At 45.9% G+C, this 18723-nt stretch overlaps 1 protein-coding gene across 1 annotated transcript in view; it reads left to right on the plus strand.

The window, feature by feature from the left end:
• The window catches only part of plxnb2b (plexin b2b), a 114473-nt gene that overhangs the window by 60327 nt on the left and 35423 nt on the right, over positions 1-18723 (plus strand). Inside the window, exons 3-5 of the mRNA XM_068602389.1 lie at positions 16555-17690; positions 18274-18462; positions 18594-18719. Of these exons, the coding sequence (XP_068458490.1) occupies positions 16557-17690; positions 18274-18462; positions 18594-18719 (1449 nt within the window). The 5' untranslated portion in view covers positions 16555-16556. The remainder of the gene's footprint in view (positions 1-16554; positions 17691-18273; positions 18463-18593; positions 18720-18723) is intronic.

Raw genomic sequence — 18723 nt, forward strand, 5'->3', positions numbered from 1 at the left:
GCGGTCGCCATCTCGCCCACGTCTCCATACAAGCGGAGAAATTGGCTGTACTCATCGGACCAGGACGGAGATAGTGAGTGGCGGGGAGGGGGAGGGGGAGGGGGAGAGGGGGTGGCTGAACGGGGCCCCAAGCCGGAGGAGATGGGAGGCCAGGAGGGGAGAGTCGATTCCAATAGGACTCTTGAGTTTTATTCCAAAAATTGAATCGTCAATTTCCATTCAGCGGACCACTCTGCAGGATTGGAAATGAATGAGTGTCAGGGTGCTGGTTGTCCTGGAAATAGAGGTTAGCCCCGGAGTGACATTCAACAACCGTTGGTGTGGGTGGGCCGGGAGGGTAGAGTGGATAAGAGGCAGAGGAGAAAAGAAAGGTGGACTGGAATCAAAAGTGAAATTGAACACAGGGCCTGACCTTGGCGCGCTCCGCTTTTCGCGATGGCCCCGGTGATAATTGCTCTGGCTCGAGCCGCGCCGACCGGCAGCTTCGGTGTGACCGAGTGCGGGCGACGGGACGGCTGTAATTATCAGCAGAAGGCTCGGGAGATAAAGAGACGGAATTGTTGGCTGCGCTGGCAGACATCAGCGCTATCTCGCGCTCAAACTTAACACTCGTCCGCGGCCGGGGACAGGCGGCGCACGCACGAGGGTGTCCGCGTCGTTTTGACCGTGTGCGTCTGTGTTAACCGACCGCTGGCGGCATAAACCCGGACTTTGATGTTTGGCAACCCCCCCCCGCCCCCTCTCCTCCTACACCCTCAGCACATCGGAAGTCTGGATGTGACAGGATGTCAGTGCACTCACCTGACATGAAAGACACAGTGGCACCTTTAGAGACAAGGTGCAGATGCTATCGCTATGCTGCGCGAGCGGCCGTAATGCCACTCCGCTGCTTATCAGGCCATCTGCAGCCTGATTAAAAGCAGCTTACTCGGTCGGCGGCGGGGGGCTAATTCCCCCTGACCTTTGTTTGTCTGCATTTGATTAGAAACGGGGATCACATGAGCGCTCTGCAATTAATCAAAACCTAATCCAACACATAATATGATTTTAGCCATTCATCAGGTTGAAGAATGTTTGTATAGGCCTGGGTCACGTCATGCTTGCACCTCACCAGGGCTAGAAGAGGACCGTACGTTCCTTAACGAGACGAGGAACTTTCATTTTGTGTCGGTTTTGGCAGTCTTTGTCTACATCTACATGTCTTTTTTTGTAGGAAAGCCTTTTTATTTTACTGCAGCAGGTGGTGTGACAAGTCTATATTGCGGAGTCATAGGGTGGGCCTCCCACGCTGTGTCGAGGTTGACTCCCTTGGGGCCCGGCGGTGCGGCAAGGCGGAGCTCTCGCTCCAGTCTGGAGGAGGAGACTGCTGCCGGGTGCAGAACCCACCAATTGGCTCCAAACGGGACACATTTTTTTTCATCAGACTAAAAGCATAATTTGTCGTATTCGTATGAATCGGTTTGAAGGACCTGACTTTATCTTGGGGAAAAAAAAAAAAAGGATGAGGTGCATCTCTGCCAGATATGACGTCACAATTACTCAGAGCCCACAGTGACATCTTCACAATGCTCGTTTCGGCTCACCAATAGTCCAAATCTCAAAATGATTAAAAATTCATGAAATTCATTAGCAGGAAGAAAAGTAGCAAATCCTCACATTTGAGATGCTTGAACTATGAGACATTTGGCATTTTCTACATGAAAAAAAGGACTTTATCAAAGTAGTTTCCAATTAATTATCTGTCAATCATCTAAATGTTCCCGCTCGTATCCTTGGGTGGTTAATTTTATAATAAAGCATCATGTTTCATTAGCTCTAGATGTATCTTAAAAAAACTATGAATGTGTAACTAGTAGCTAAAGCTGTCCAATAAATGTCGGAGGGGGTAAAAAGTACAGTGTTTCCTTCGAAAGTGCAATTCCCAAATGTACAATTTGAGGTAGTTGTTCTTTACTTGCACATTGACTCAAGTACCGCAATTTAGTTGCATTCCACTAGTGTTTCCACACAACTCCTCAGTGCTAAAGGTTTTGATACCGAGCCAGGGGAATAATACACCTCAGCCTCTATAAGTGTACTACAGGGAGCTGTAATGTGTGTGTGTGTGTGTGTGTGTGTGTGTGTGTGTGTGACTGTGTGAAATGGCTCCTGCCTTTTTTTTAAGCGTCTCACTAATACGTAGAGTCCATTTTTCCAGCATTACAGGTGGCGGTGGCGGTAGTGGGGAGGGAGTGCGCGCTACGTGCTGCTCATTCCAAAAGGCATCCATCAACAATCACTGCAGCTCCAGCTCCTTATAGCAGCCCCGTGGGGAACAGAGCAATCATGGCACAGAAAAGGCTGTATAGTCTGGACAGGATTTTTCGGTACTCTGCGATTCATTTATTTATTTTCTAACACCGATCACTCTGGCCAGAGTGTGTTTGTGTGAGATTTAGGCGTTCTCTACATGAATGTGTGTGAGCAGGGCTAAAACAATAACGTCAAAGCAACATTCAATTAATCAACAGCTATTTTGATCCGACGTTGAGGATTTCATTTTTTTTTTTTTTAAGCAAACCGTGTCAACCGTTCTGTTGGTTCAGCTTCCCAAATGTGTGGATTTGCTTCTTTTCTCTGTATTTTTTTTTTTGTATCAGAGTGTTTGACAGTTAACTGAACAAATCAATTTCCTCTTGAAGTCGTCACTTTGGGCTCTGGGAAGTTGTGATGACAATTATTTTCACATTTCACAGAGTAATTACCTAATGGAGAAAATATTCGGTAGATTAAGTGATTATACTATCACTCGTACTGAGTGTATGAAAAGCAATATACAGTATATAAAGTGTACCCACCGGCACATTTCTCAGAGCCCAAGGTCAAAATCCTGGTTCAAAACTAAATTCTCACATTTGGGGAAGCTTGAACTAGCAAGCCTTTGGCTGATTTACATTATAAGTGTCTTCAATGAATAATTGATCATTGAAATCATTCATTTTCCTGTCAAGTAAAGTCTCAATCTGTTATATAGCCCCAAAAATCCCCAAGAATTCTGAAAAAGCGTTACAGCCGGTGCGGCATACGGCACCTTCAATCCAAGGAGAGGAAAAAAAAAAAAAAAAAAAAGGAAGGAAGGAATCTAAATGTTCTGCCCAAACGATTAATTGGCTAATAGTTCCACATTCATCCCCTGCTTCGCTTCCCTTTTCAGAGTCCCAGACTGAATAACACACATTCTTTCCCCTCGCACAAACACCTCCCTGCCTGTCAGACAGCCTGAACACTTTGGTAGTAGCAGGCACACGGCGAGGAAGTGGAGGGAGGCTGGCGGTGTGAGTGGCAGCACCACTGATCATCTCTACGATTTCAAACTTAATTAACCTGGGCGCCGCGCCACACGTCCTCCGGCACGTCAACGGTGAGTGCCGGTTCACTATCTCCTCTGAGATCTGCGGCGATGACAGCACAAGAGAGAGAGAGAGAGAGAGAGAGAGAGACGGGGAAAGGGGACGAGACAGATGGGAAGCAGTCCCACCACCGGCGTCACGTGACTTCACCTGCTATTAAAGGATGATTCTGGTTTGTCTCAACGTGACGTACTTTCACAGTTTGTTGTCATCAATTCTATCGGATGTGACAGCGCCGCGCTAACCAAAGAAACTGTAAAGGCGACATCATCGCGACGCCAAAGCCAAACAGTGTGAAGAGCGAGTCAGAAGACCCGACGGGTTGTAAACCGTCTCGTTAAGTGTTTGTGATCAGGTTTCGCACTAGAAAACTATGGGAAACAACTTTGGTCGGTCAAAGATGAAACGTGGAGTCGGTTTATAACCTTTTAATGGTTGTTCACAACATAAATAGTTCAACTCCTTAACTTTTCTTTCTCTTCCAAATAAGTTTGGCTAACCTGGGGATTGTTTCGTACCGGTCTGATTGGAGCTCCTTGCATCGACGAACCGCCATTTAGAGACCGTCGACTAATCGTGATTTGCTTTGTTGCTGACGTGACCTACTAGTTATGATTTATTGTTTGCGCGAGATGATGTTGGAAAATAGTGAAGAATCTTAATGTCATGGACATCTTCAAATTGCATGTTTTGTCTGACCAACAATGAAGAAAAGGGGAAAAACTCACTCATGAATCTTTAAAATAAGCATCTGTTGATTTATGAATCAACTGCTAGTTTCAGCTGAAGTGATGTCACATTGTCTACTTCAGCAATGAAAAGGGCTAATTGCTAATATGACTAACAGATATGACCCAAGTTGTATTCAACTCTAATTAGCCTTCAGGAGTTAAAACCTGAACCGAAACATCTTTGGAGCATCCACACAAATACCAAGGCTCTGTGTAATAACAAAAAAAAACATGCATATAATTTGGCTGCTAACGAACCCTCAGCATTTAGTAGCTCAACAAGCCTCAAACCAAACCTCGGTTGCTCCGTGCTCACTCGCTCCTCAGAGGCCTGACTCAGACTCGCCTCTCCGTCAGTCGGAGAACACGGAAGTGCAGACTCAACCATGTCGACGGTAGGAGAGGGAGCTTTGTGTACCCACAAGGGCCGTTCGCTGTATTCCCACAACCGCCAACAAATTTAAAAATACCTCGGCTTTTCTGTTTGTCATGCAAAGAGGGAGAGAACCGAGACAGAAGATTGATCTGTGGCAGCGCTCCCTCTCTCTTGCTCTCTTTTTCCATCTTTCTCTCTCCTTTCTTTTTTAAAGTTACTGTGAGGAACTTTTAACTGGTTATACAAAACGGTGTCAGTTTAGGACTGATGCCTCTATGTCAGTGTTTTTCCACCTTTTTTTTTTTGGAGTCGCAGCACATTTTCTACAACAAATAAACCCCGCGGCACACGAACAACCCCAAAAAGCTACAAAAATGTCCCATTGTAGCATAATACAACATACATGGTAGGTAATTATTGCGCTACCTACTGGCATGGAGGAGTATTTCATTACTAGGCCAGCCACTATATTTTTTTTATAAGATTTTTTTTGGACCGATTCAGTGAATATGGACATTTTCCCTTTGGCACACCTGACTATCTTCCACGGCACACTGGTTGAAAATGCTCTATATGACCGATGTAAGCAAACGAGAACATCAGTGAGAAGACGGGCGACGTCTAGTTATTGGTCATGGTTGTCTACGAGGACACCGGTCGGGATTCTGAGCCAAATCAGGTGACATCATCATACAGGTTCACCAGAAACTCCTTTTTTAGCTCTGACTTGAGAGGCTCTGGCGCTAGGAAAGCTTTGCCCCATGCTAACCCCCTGCATTGGCTTTTCTTTGGTCTTGTGGCCTTGTATATACATAATCCCCTCTCTTTCTCACGTTTCTTCCCTTCTCTCCTCCCATACATCCCTCCTCCTGCCTCCTCCTGGCCTTCTTTTCCCCCTCCTCCTGTCTCCTCCTTCCCTTCGTTTCCCCCTCCTCCATCGCTCTGTCTGTCTGGTCATCTCATTTAAGTCAGTGACATTTGATGTGAAGTGGTGCGGGCCCGGGAGCTTACAGACACTGACTCATAAAAACACACATGCGCAGGGAGGACTTGATGTGGAGGGAAAAGGTCAGGGCTACTCTCCAAGGGCCTAATCACCCACTCTCATTGAGTGGCTTTCTCACTCAGTCACACTTGATTGAGTGTGTGTGTGTGTGTGTGTGTGTGTTTGTGTGTGGGTGTTTGTACATATGTGTGTGCGTGTCCGATAATGTGATCACTGGTGTGACTTAGTCGGTGAATGTAGGCGAGCGTGAGAGACATCGACTGCGCCTCGAGAGGTGATTGGCGTGTGAACGTGCGTTTATTGGGAAAAAAAATTGTGCGTTCCTGACTCGTGAACGTAGGGGACAGCGGGCGACCGCGACGGGTCAGGTGGCACACAAAACACAAATGTGTACGCGAACGCATACGCTCGGTCCTCTTGCCCGAACATGTGGTGTAATCAGCGGTCTTATCCTGGGAACTGTGGGGCTGTAACGGGCTCATTAACTTCTCCCTGAGCTTTTTCTTTTTTCTTTTTTTTTTAAAGGGAATTGGCCAAGACGAGTGGGCCACACTTCTGTCTAGCCCCTCTTAATACAGTCTATTCACCACTCTGCTTTTGATTCAAGTGATTGTGCTTGTGTGTGTGCCTGTATGCGTGACGATCCTCTTTACCTCAGAACCGCCTCCCCTCTGATGTTGCTGTGTTTATTCCCTCATTAGTTGACCTTCAGCGCCGCCCCTTCCTAGTTTTAGTTTGGAACCGCCGCTAGCAGAGCAGGGCAGCGGGGATTAAGTATTAAAGAGCCTCAGCTGCTCTGCGGCTCCTGTAGCTCAGCGTTCGGCCACCGAGGCCTGATAATGGTGTTTGTTTAGCCATTAGTCAGGCCCTGCTTAGCAGCTCTCTCCCCTCCGGCTGCTGAAACACTGATAGATGATGGATGAAGATTGCAGGGTCGGCGGACGGGAGGGATGAGTGTTGTGGAGTGGTTTCAATAGCATCAAGAACATTTTAGTGTATGGCACTGAGGAGTGTTGGAGGTAGCCGGAGCAAATGTGGGTTTTTTTTTATTCATTATTGAGAGAGGAGGAGGAGGAGGAAGTGAGGTGGTGCTCTCGTGTTATGAGTCCAGGTTCTGTGTCGAGGCATATACACATTTTTATCAGACTCTACCCTTCCTGTGATTCTTTTTTTTTTCCTCGTCCGACTAATTAAAAACCAGCCAAGTCTATTTCCTTCTGCGCGGCCAGCGGAAAGCACTCCTTCTCACTGGAAGCCATTTAATTTTATGAGGTGTTTTTTGCAGCTAATTTAGCCATTACCTTTTAAGCTCTAAACGTGACCTTTTCGCCATATGCCGAGGAGAGCTGGCTAATCTTTGGGCTATTACCTGATAGCTGTTAGTCATTACCAAAAGCTGGAATCTTTCTGGGCCTCAGCCAACACTTATGCCAACCACTATTCCAGTGCTCACTATTCACACTGTGACTCATCTTGACAAGTGACAGGCACCTGCCAGCCCGACAAAGGAACTATGGAGACTCAGCTGGTAACGTGTGTGTGTGTGTGTGTGTGTGTGATTGTCCTCCCTCTGGTCCTGTCTTCCTGTCTCTCGATCATCTCTTCATCATCTCTTCATCCCTCCTGCCATCTTTTCTGAGGTTACCTCTCTCTCTCTCTCTCTCTCTGTCTCTGTCTCTGTCTCTCTCTCTCTCTGTCTCTCTCTGTCTCTGTCTCTCTGTCTCTCTGTCTCGCTCATCCAGCGCTCACGCCTCCAGACAGAGCCAGAGAGGTTTCATTTCTCACAGCTTGTGCTCTATTCATACAGGCTCATACCTGTTTATTAAAGGAACAGCTCAACACTATTTGCTTTCTCTCCAAGAGTGAGATGAGTGAGCTCAAAGGATCTGTCCAAGTGGAGAAAAAAAACAACAACTGTAGAGCTCACCGCGTTGTTTAATATGCGCACCAAAAGTTCTGGGGCGGGGGGGATGGGGGGGAATAGCGACCTGGTGGTTCAGCTCTCGCTGTAATTGGTTCTTGGCGAGCAACAGATGGGTGCAGTGACCGTGGATTTCTTCCACTTCATGTAATGGGGCTAGAGTATTGAAGAAACCTGATATCCCCAGCTGGATGAGTATCTCCTGGCGAACATGAATTGATTGGGACCAAGTTTCTAATCTGCTTCTTAAGAGTATACACGTGCAGGAGAAACATTTTCAAAAGCAGAGCCGGTGGATTAAAGGGAAGATAATTACACAAAATAGTTACGAGTATTGCTTCCTAGTATTTAAAGTAATTCCATCCAATGTCAGACTAAATCTGAAAGTAACACAAAGTATCTGCTAGAAGTTGAAGTCTGCTTCCCCCCCCCATACACACACACACACACACACGCTCAACGTTGTACATGACAGATGGATTGACAAAATTGTACACCGGATAATAAGTCGTTTTTTTTTTTTTTTTCATGATTAAACTAATGAGATATAACGTGTTGATTACTGTGCTTTGGAGGTGTTGGAAGCTGTGCATTTTCACATCGAACAGATCCAGGCTCGCCGCCTCTCTCCGCTTCCAGAGTTTATTTTAAGCTGGGCTAAACGCGTCCCGGCTCCACCTCTGCACCTACCTCACAAACGCGGAATTCATATCAATCTCATCTCACTCTTGGACAGAAAGCAAATAGGCACGTTTCCCAAAACTTGTCCTTTTGAAGACCGACACTCCTATAAACAGACGTCGGTTCTCCTCGTGCTCTGGTGCAGACTTTTCATTTGCATTCTTCTAAGCGACCAGGCGAGCAATCAGTCACCATAAGATCAGTATTCCCCTTGAAACCAAACTAAAGCCGGGGACTGAGACTAAACCGCATTACAAGATACCTTCATGGCTCATTGGCGTTTATGCTGGTGAAGTGAAATCATTATAACCAATAAGGTGTGTAATGGATTCCTTCCTAGCAGTCAGTCTGCCCGCCTGACTTCTTAATTGTAGCTGCATGTGTGTTGCGACGCTGTCTGGAAGTGGAGGGTGAGTGTGCATTGGGCGCAGAGGATCGCCTCAGGGTGCTGTACAGATTAGAGCAGCTGCCCTCCAACCAGAGGAAGCTGGGATTTAAGTGTCAGACCTGCTGACGTGCCCTTGAGCAAAACAATGAGTCATTACCTGTTCTTTAAAGAGAGTCTGATCTCTGACAGGAGCGAGTGAGAGAAAAAAAGAAAGTCCCTGCAGCCATCAAAGCAACGTGTCACAAGGAAAATTAGTTTCTGAAACGATAAGTCGACTAAGCGATTACCTGATAGACAGAAAATTACCCAGTGACATTTTTTTTTTATAATCAATTAATTATTTGAGTCATTTATCAAGAAAAATGTGTCAAACTTTTGCCAAATCCAGTTTCTTAAAAGTAAAGATTTGCAGTTTTATTTATATAACTCATTTATTTATATATATATATATATATATATATATATATATATATATATATATATATATATATATATATATATATATATATATTAAATGGAGTTTATACCTCATTTGAGCTTTTTTTTTTAAAACAATTCCCCTAAAATCTAACCACCTTATTTGCCTCCCTAGTTGTGTTTATACGCTCAGCATTTTTCATCCGGCGCAACAGTGTTGGCTCTCGGATGTGTATCCAAGAGTGATTCGAGTTGATTAGTGAGCTTGTGTATGCATGCCTGCCCCGACACCTTTTTGTGTGTATTAGCAACCGTCTGGAAGCGGCGGCGATGTCGGAGAAGCCGTTGGCTCCTGAAAGTAGCTCTTCTCCGCCAGGCCGGGCCGTTTAATCAGGTTCCCTACATCCGCCAGCTGTGTCCACACAGCAAACAGTCACTCTGTCCCGCTGGAGAGCTGCAACATCCAGCTGGGGGCGAGCGGGGCCAGTTAGCATCGGGAGATTAGCCCAAGCTGCTGCTGCCCAGACATGGAGAGGTTGCGTTTGTGTGTTTGTTTGAGAGACTAACAGAGATTGAAAGATTACAAGAGACATCGAGGTCGGCAGCTGAGAAAGGTACGAAACGTCCCGGCACACTTGCACATTTAAATGTGTAGTGTGTGTGTGTGTGTGTGCTTGTGCTCTTGATGCTCAAGTGTCCAGCTGGCGGAGGGGAGATAGCAGGAGCCTTGAAAATGGTGACGGAGCGGTAAACAGACACAGAAAGCAGCCCATCAGTCCTAATGAGCAAAAGTGCCGTGCCCAAAAAAAGGAGGCTGCGGGTGTGTGCGGCTCGCGCTCGCGCCCGTGTCTCCTGGTCATACATCAAGACGGACAAACACACACACGAGGGCATGTCGACACGGGAGGGTACACAAGCACACAGCCGTGAGAATTGGGACACACACACACACAGACACACACGGTCTATTAGGAGAGCAAAGTGTGATTCACACACTCCTTGGGTCACGGGCCAACTTTAAAGGTGTTAGCATATTTAGGCCAGAGCAGCTGGATCCCACTGAAATGGACCTGGCCCATCGATCCCCCGCCTGGTGCCATGAATACAACGGCTGTGCCGGCTGCTTTGGTGAGCGTGGTTCTCCCAGTCAGTCAAATTGAAATAAATGAACTGCCAACCCTGACGGCAGGGTAATTGTTCATATGGAAATTGGATTGCCGTCGTCACAACAGCCTCCCAGTGCAACTTGCCAAACAGTTTCTCTGTAAGGAAGGGACAAGAGCGTGTGTGTGTGTGTGTGTGAGTGTATATGTGTGTGTCAAAAGAAGCGGAGGGAGATGGGAGACATGCAGAGAAAGAGCGAGTTCTCTACACTCTCCCACTTCATGTTTCATCTTCAACAATGCCGCTTGTTCCCGCCTGTCCTTCCCCTGGACGGCGGCGTGAAAAAATAATAATAAAGGGATGAAGAGCCGCCCCCCATTTCCGGCTCCTTGTATGGCTCCAAACCCACGTTGTCCTGTCGCCTCGCACGCACTTTATCTGGCCTTCTCAGGACCCGCCACACTGCGAGACGCATGGTGCGATTCACTTTAGAGCATTAACCCCTCATCTCCCCCCCCCGCCCGCCCGCCCCAGCCCCAAGGGGCCTCTGGGGACATGCAAGTAATTTAATCGAGGTTTGCTTTTATCAGTGTGTAACACTGAAAGCGGCTTCACCCCCCCCTCATCCCTCTCCCCCCCCCCACACATCAATGTCAGACCCTGGCATCTGTCAAAGCCTGCTCTCCGATAAAGAAAGTGCTGAATATGAATGATCGCAGTATGGGGGTGATATCCTATTATGTTTTTCGGGGGTAAGGCGTCTGTTTTTTTTCATTTTTTATTTATCATATCAGTTTCCTTTCCGTATCTGTAATAATGAGTGAGAGCGGTACTCATGCTTGTTCCAAACTTGCCAGGTCAGCAGTTGCGCAAGTGTTTGATCTAATCATGAGACACACACACACACACACACACATTCTTGTTTTTCCCCTCTCTCCTTCCTGATCTCTTGCTCCTTTGCTCGGGCATGCTCGTAGACTTCCTTCTGGTCCTGGCGGGTGTTGTCCTAGAAAGCGGGCATGTGGGGGGTGTTGGCCAAGCGGCATGTGGACTGCCATGCTGGGCTTTGGTGCCCTTGTGTCAAAGAAACACAGCGTGGCTGTTTGAAGAGAAGAGTGTCTCTGTGTGGTCGGAGTGGGATTACCTTGTCAGCACTTCAAGCTGCGCCGGTGCACGTATCGGTGCATGCACATGTATCCCTAAGCCTACGAGTGTGTGTGTGTGTGTGTGTGTTTGTGTGCACACCTGCCATTTTTCAATTATCTCTCATTTTCCTCTGCTGAGAGCTTCTTTTCCTGTCCAGACATGTCCTAACTTGTCGAAGGGAGGTTGAAAGAGATGGCTCTAAAGTTGTCATAAAATAAAAAGGTGCGCGTTTGTGTGTGTGTGTGAGTGTGAGTGCGCATGATGACCAGGAAGCCAACGACAAAACACACCTTCAGGTGCTATTTTCAAGCCTGCTCATGCAGTACCTCAGCAGTTTTTTTTGTTTTTTTTTCTCAGAATATTTATGCTCCCCTTCAACAATAGAAATAAACTGTAGCTGGAAATCCTGACTCACTTTGTCGAATCAAATCGTGTCTCTCAAGTTCATTCGCTAAGCCATCGTGTCTCTATTTATAGCGGTCTTCAGTGTGCTCGGTTCAATAGCCCACTGATCCAGAACCAGATCAACACGGTTGATACAGTTTTTCCTCTTTTGTCAAGATATTTCAGACACATCTCTCAAAAACGCAACATGGTCGACGTTGTCAGGGATTTGAAGGGATACAGAGCTTTAACCATGTTCCATCACGAGGCCAAGAGTGCACGAGTTTAGAGGGGAAAAGTTCATGCTTCTGCAAACTGCTATTGCACTTCGCTCAAGTGTTAGACACAGACATTAAAAGATAATGCATATTTTAGGAACTTGTTCCCTGTCATCCTGACGCGTTGGGTATACGTTTCCTGTTTTTGCTAAGACATGCCTTGCAATGAGAAGACTAATGTGTAAAGGGTCACCGCTCATTATTTAGTGCCCTGGTCACAGAGCACACATTACCTTTTTAGGACATACCCACTGATGAAAATGCCTATGGACCTTTCACCCGAGAATATGTATTAGAGAAGAAATGTCTGCACAAAAGAGGAAGTAGAAAGGGGCATTGGAGTCAGATAAATACGCCCGGCTCTCGACGATCGGGGCTCTGTCTTCCTGAGGTGCACTGACTGTGAGGAGACGGACAGAGGAGCGGAGTCCAAGGCCGTGTGGGTATGCATTTTATGCATGTAGTTGCTTCATAAACAATCATTGATTATTCCCTTCAGATTGAACGTAGTCTATCTTTGTGAAACTGGCTGTTGGACTTACTGTTGTTATCATTGTGGTTTACACAGTCCACTAACCTTTAGCATTCTGACTTCAAGATATATATATATATATATATCATATCATAAAAAAAAGAACACAAAGCTGATAAAGGAACACAGGACTGATTAAACGGAATGAATAATCAATATATTGTTTTCAGGTTGTTGGCTCAAGAACCACCTATTTGCTCCCGAGTTATCGCATCGTCATAGTTTATGTGGCCTTTTAAAAAGCTTCTGATGAGGAGGCAACGTGCCGCCTGTAACAATGCGTGTAGTCACCGCGGAGCAGAGCTCCGCCTCTAAAACGACTGATTTGTTCAGCGGCGATTAGGATTCTGTATAATCGGCTCAGTTCAATGATTCTATGTAAACATTTGTTCTTTTCCTGTAACTCCGAAGTGAAAAATGTGCAGAGGAATTAGTTGAGATTTCTAAAAGTCGGACGGATTTAATTGATCAATTGTTTCTCGCACAGGATCACATTTTTCACATGTGCCAGCTTCATTAGCACATGATGCGTTTCATTATTATTTATCCCGAGCCATCGGAGGCTTCATTAGCTGCAGGCTGAGGCAGCGCGCAGCCTCTAAATTTAGCAGCTTTTTTTTTTTTTTTTTGTTATTCATTCAGACTAGCCACGTGTTGGATGCTATGCCCACGTTGCCATGTTCTCTCACAGCAGCTTAGAGACATGCGTTGAGAGAAGAGAGGTGGGCTGGTCTGTGGAGAAATGGGCCTCATTCCACCTGTGTCAACCCCACCAGACGTCTGCCTCTCCTCAGCTCTTTGAAGCCTCTTTAATTCCAGCGTTCAGGATTAAGCCCGTGAAAAAAAAAAAAAAAAAGGATGAAAAGTGATAGAGCGACAGGAGGAGACATCCTCGGAGAGAACAGGCTCCTTTGAAATATGTTAAGAATTTCGTTTCCACTGACCCACAATGAAGCATCTGAGGGTTTTTTTTTTTTTTCTTCTTCTGACGGAGGGCTGGCTATAGGATTTGCATGAGCAGGAAAAGGAGTCTTTGAAGTCATGGATGTAAGTGGAAACTGGAGTCCTCTGAAACCTAAATGAGCGCCTCGAGACATTGTCCTCGCATTGTTCGTGACAAACGGAGAGAGTTGCTTTGTCACAAAGTGTTTGATTGGAAGTCAAAGGAATCAAGAAATGTCTTTCACAGACGCCGTTGACATCCTTCACCTTTTTGTGGACTCTCTCTGTGTGCGGTCTGTATCACGGCCGAGCGAAATTGACAGAAATACGGATATTACAGTTGTTCGCGGATGGCAGACGTCCTTCAATTACTGTCCTTATTTACAATAACAGACAATGTTTAGACAGTATGGTCTTCCTGGTTGTTTGAAAACAGGAAAAAAAAAGTCTGTAGAATTAAGCAAACAGCTGTTGTTTAATTACAGACATTTTGTCGATGCACAGAACTACAAAATGTTTAATTTATATCTACAGGACCGATGTAATTACAAAACACTAGATTTTCCTGCCAGGTGTTTCCGCAAACAAACAAAAAAGCACCTTAAAGGTCATGTGGCAGGTCAGACTACCTGAAGCTGTCTAGTCAAAACTGTTTAACCATCAACAGACTGTCAAAAAGGAGAAAACAGAATACGAATGTTGTGACGAATGTAATGAAATTACTACGAAATAAGAAGAAATTATGATGGAAATCTGCGTTTTTTAAATGCTGGCACTTTTCTGAAATGGTAATCTATGAAAATTCAAATTTAACTGAGGGAGGTAGGAAAAAAAAAAGGTTTAATTATGGAAGAGGTTGGAAGCCAGTACATGTGGGTCAGACACGTCTGATGTTATTTACACCTCACTTTTCACACCCTCAGAGCACATAAATGACACCTCAGTTATCACAAGTGGCTGTTCAAGCGTTGACTTTATTGTGGCTTCAATGTTTTTTTCTATTATTTCTGTCATTCTACCTGAAGTATAACGCCACCCCATCTTCGCTCTAACGCCTTGCACATTATTGCCAAAAGGCAGCCCTGCCCTAAATACGCCCTAAGTAAGGCTTTGTGAGGCTCACTTTTACAGAGAAAACTTTATTACTCAGAAATTGCCTCACAGAGAGGTTCATTTAAGTCTCTGATCATTTTTAAGGCAATTTCATCTGACTTTCTGTGAACATTTTTGCAATTTCCCACCACTCTTTGTCAGTGCAGCTTCACTGCGTTTGTTTATGTTGTCAACATTTTTTCCGGCTGCGAGAAACGTTTTGCAGTTTGTGCAGTTTTTGTAACGCTTCCCTGAAAACTCCAACATAAAAGTGAGTTATTGTCGAGCCTCTTAAAGCTGACAACATGTTTGTATGTGTCATTCAACCTAGCCGGCGGATCTGTCTTTGTAATTGAAGTTTGTTACCTCAGAGCTTAAACAGTTGTTCACGTGGCGTTCCTCTCATTTCGCCCACCCCTGTAGCGTGCATGTAAACTTTTTTTCAAATTTAATTTAAACAACATTCTCCCTTTTGTCTGCTCCTCTTCCTCTTGGTGCAATCTTGACCCGTCCCTTTCCGCATGCTCAAAGCTTTTCATTGCGCCATTTCAATTGCAATTGAAATATTTAAGGCTCTGAATTGAAAAGGGCACGGTACATTTTTGCAGATAAACTGGTTTTCGGTTGGAAGGAGGACGAAAGTATTAAATGGGAAGAAAAATAAAATCGGCAAATCAAGTACCCGCAGTCGGCTCCACTTAAAAGCTGATGGGAGTTGCCAAGGAAATGAACCGGTTCCCCTCTGGGTAGAGGTCTAATCAGTGGCCACCCCGCTTAGTCCGGTGAGGAAAAAGCAGGTTAACACACTGAAACACAACTTTGCCGAGCAAACCTCCTTGAAGTGTCAACAGAGAGGGGTGGGGGGGGAGGCCTGGACTGGCATGGTGTCGAAAGGAGGAGGATAACGTTGGAGCTGGGAAGCGTACGCAAACACAGACGCACATTTGCCGTGTGGGCAATAGCTGCGTCGAAGCCACCTGCAGTTCCATATTTACCGCAGCCCGGGCAAACAACAGCAGCGAGCGAGGACGCCGCAGACACCGGCTGCTAGCCAGTACATGATGCTGTCTGTATTTTACAGGGGATGTTGTGTGATCATGTTTACCGAGACAAAGCGGTGTACTTCCTGAGAACATGGTGCTTAGAGGTGTTGTTGCCTGAAAAATAATTTCAAAAAAAAGGAAGTGTAAATGAAGTTGGAACAGATCCATGGTTTTTAAATGGGCTTTTATTGTGTGATGGTTTGAGATAGATCTCTGCCTAAATCCCCCCCCCCCCCACCCTCTCCCACACACACACACACACACAGGCAGTTGTATTTCTTCACCAGCGGTCATTTCTGATACTAGTCAATTAAATCCAAATTAAGTGGAGCAGTAAGTTGAGTCGCACCCAAGAAGCTGCGCTACACACTATTGCCTTGAGCAGACAGGACCTTATATAAACTATTTGTACATGTCATACAGATAGTTAGTCTCTGACAGTTGATTCTCATGAATGACAATTATATTTATAGCTCTTAGCGAAGAAAACAAATGATTATTGAAAGAACTCAACGGCGACGCAACAATGCAAAATGCCGGTTTCTCTGTGAGTCTTCATCAAAAGCACTTATTGCTAAATATGTAGTCCCAAAGTGAGCAGTTCACTGTTTTGGAGCAGCTTTAGAAATGTCAGTGACCGATATCTCAAGTTCTTTACAAATATAATCAAATGATCTGCGTGGCTCTCGATATGCTAAAGTAGCGTTGATAAAACACATTGGTTTAACTTCAGCAAACCAACCCTTTTCAAGAGAATACTTCAACATTTTAAGGAAGTGCACTTGTTAGCTTTCTTCCTACCGAGTCAGATGAGAAGATCAGTCTCATATCTGTCCAGGAAGTAAAAAAGGCTCTATGTTAAGGTCTCCTGACTCCAGTTGCTCACGTAACTGCAAGAAAACTAATAACCGCATTGACCAAAACCTTCTTTAAACCCTCGTGATTGGGCCATCTGACTGGGCCACATGACCGTTACTTTGCATGTCTAAGTGTGTGTTAAATGTGGTATGTTAACCACAAGCCCACTCTACACTGCTGTTTTCGCTGGTTAATGTGCATTTACGAGTGGATTTAACTGCATTAATAATGAAACACCTCTCGCTCTCTCTTTCTTTTCTCTCTAGAGATGGCAAGCTGGGTCTCCCTCCTCCTCTTTCTCTTCTGCCAGCCGGTCTCACAAGCCCAGGAGGAGAGCAGCGCCATCTCCATCCTGGATTTCACCTCCAAGACCTTCATCAACAATGTGGTCCAGGACCCCCAGACCGGTCGCATCTACCTGGGGGCGGTCAACGCCATCTACCAGCTGGGGCCGTCGCTCCAGCGGCAGGCTCATCACGAGACGGGCCCCAGGGAGGACGCTCGCACCTGCACGCCTCCTTCCTCCACCTGCCAGGACACGAAGTTCATGGCCAACCTCAACAAGCTCCTGCTGGTCCACCCGTCCAACGGGTCGCTCATCGTCTGCGGCAGCCGCTACCGAGGGATCTGCTCCCTCCTCAACCTGACCAACGTGGCGGAGCAGCTGTATTACAGTGACAATAAAGGAGAGAGGACTTACGTGGCGAGCATAGAGGACGCCGTGAACGTGGTGGGCGTCATGTCCACCTACTCGAAGGACGGTCACACCTTCGGCGTGTTCCTTGTCGGTAAGGGCTACGGCAGCCAGGACAGCACCAAACTCATCAGCACGCGAATCCTTCAGGACTTCCGCGATTGGGTGGTGTTCGAGAGCATCATCGAGGCGTCCACGGTGCAGACGACGCCGTTTGTCCCCAAGTACCTGCATGACTTCCGCCATGCCTTCAAAGAGGACGGTTTTGTTTATTTCCTCTTTTCGCGGACACTCGACGGTACGGATAATAAAAACCTCACCTTCGTGTCTCGCCTTTGCGAAGATGACCACCATTACTACTCCCACACGGAGCTCCAGTTAAACTGCGGCCCGAACCAAGATAACAACAACAAGTACAACAAAGTTCAAGCCGCGTACGTGGCTTCTCCGGGCAAAGAGCTGGCGCGCATCATGACCGAATCGGGTTCGTACGGGAAGGTCGTCTCGTGGAGCAAAGTTCTCTTCGTGGTGGCGAGTCCCGACGACGACGTGAACGAATCGGCCCTCTGCATGTACCCGCTCAATTCCATTAATGAGCGTCTGGTGGACCTCATCAGCGCCTGCTACAGCGACTCGGGGAAAATCTCCGGGTTTCCCGCTGTGGAAATCCCCTACTCATCTAAAACTGACTGCACATCAACGATTCCGGTAAGTGCTTCTTTTGTGTCCACTGTTTAAACTTAGGGAAGAAAAAAAAAAGCAATGCGGAGTAACAGATGTGAGTAGGTTATGTTTTGAAGAATCCCCTTTGCGTGATTAATAATTAATGGATGTGTCACTGTTTACTTTATGGTCTCAATGTTTTCTTTGTTCTGCAGATCTTCTTTTTTTTTTCATTGTTCTCTTTCAAGCTCTCATTCTGTCTCACACGTCTTCCCTCCTTCCATCTCTCTGTTCCCAATTCCCTCAACTCATCCAGAATGACACCATATAGTGGTGGGCAAATCTCCATCATCTTTTTATAGTTTACAGCAAACCCAATGACGATGACAATGGAAATACAAAACAAATGTCACACTGTAACATCGAGTACTATCACACACTTGTGAATGAGAAAAAAAATCACCTCATAAAACAAGCTTTTAAAAATATGTTTTGCTCTTATTTTGTTTAAAAATGTACTCTCAAACAAAACGCGTTGAAAACGCACCGGCAACGCAGGTGGTTCCCTCTCATGGTCTTTGGATGAAAGCGTTCTCATCCTTTTTTCTTTTTCCTTTTTCTTTTGCAGAAAGATACGTTGGAAAACTTCAAGTGTGGTGGAGACTTTCTGCCTTCCCCTCTGGCCAGCAATCCCAGATTTGCCTTAAAGGCAAACGCGGTTTGGACCCACACGGACTTGCTCACTGCTGTAGCCGTTGCTGTGGAGAATGATCACACCATCGCCTTCTTGGGAAGCACCCAGGGGGAGGTCTTTAAGGTAGAGTTGTCTTCTCTGCTCGCCTTAATGTTTTTCTTCCTTTTTAAACATGGAGTCTTACCTGAGGGGAAGCAAGATGAGGGAAATAAAGACTTCATGTCTGAGAGTGTTTCTTTTTGTCTTCCATCCAGGTACACCTGACCGAGAAGGGATACCCGTACAGTAAGGCTCCTGGCGACACCATGGGAGAGAAGGTCAACAAGAACCTTTTCTTTGATCTCAGTCAAAGCCACCTCTACATTACCACGGAGAAGAAGGTGT

This window comes from Clinocottus analis, unplaced genomic scaffold, assembly GCF_023055335.1.
Source record: "Clinocottus analis isolate CAN_PGR_092001 unplaced genomic scaffold, fCliAna1.0.p SCAF_6, whole genome shotgun sequence".
Classification (NCBI taxonomy): domain Eukaryota; kingdom Metazoa; phylum Chordata; class Actinopteri; order Perciformes; family Cottidae; genus Clinocottus; species Clinocottus analis.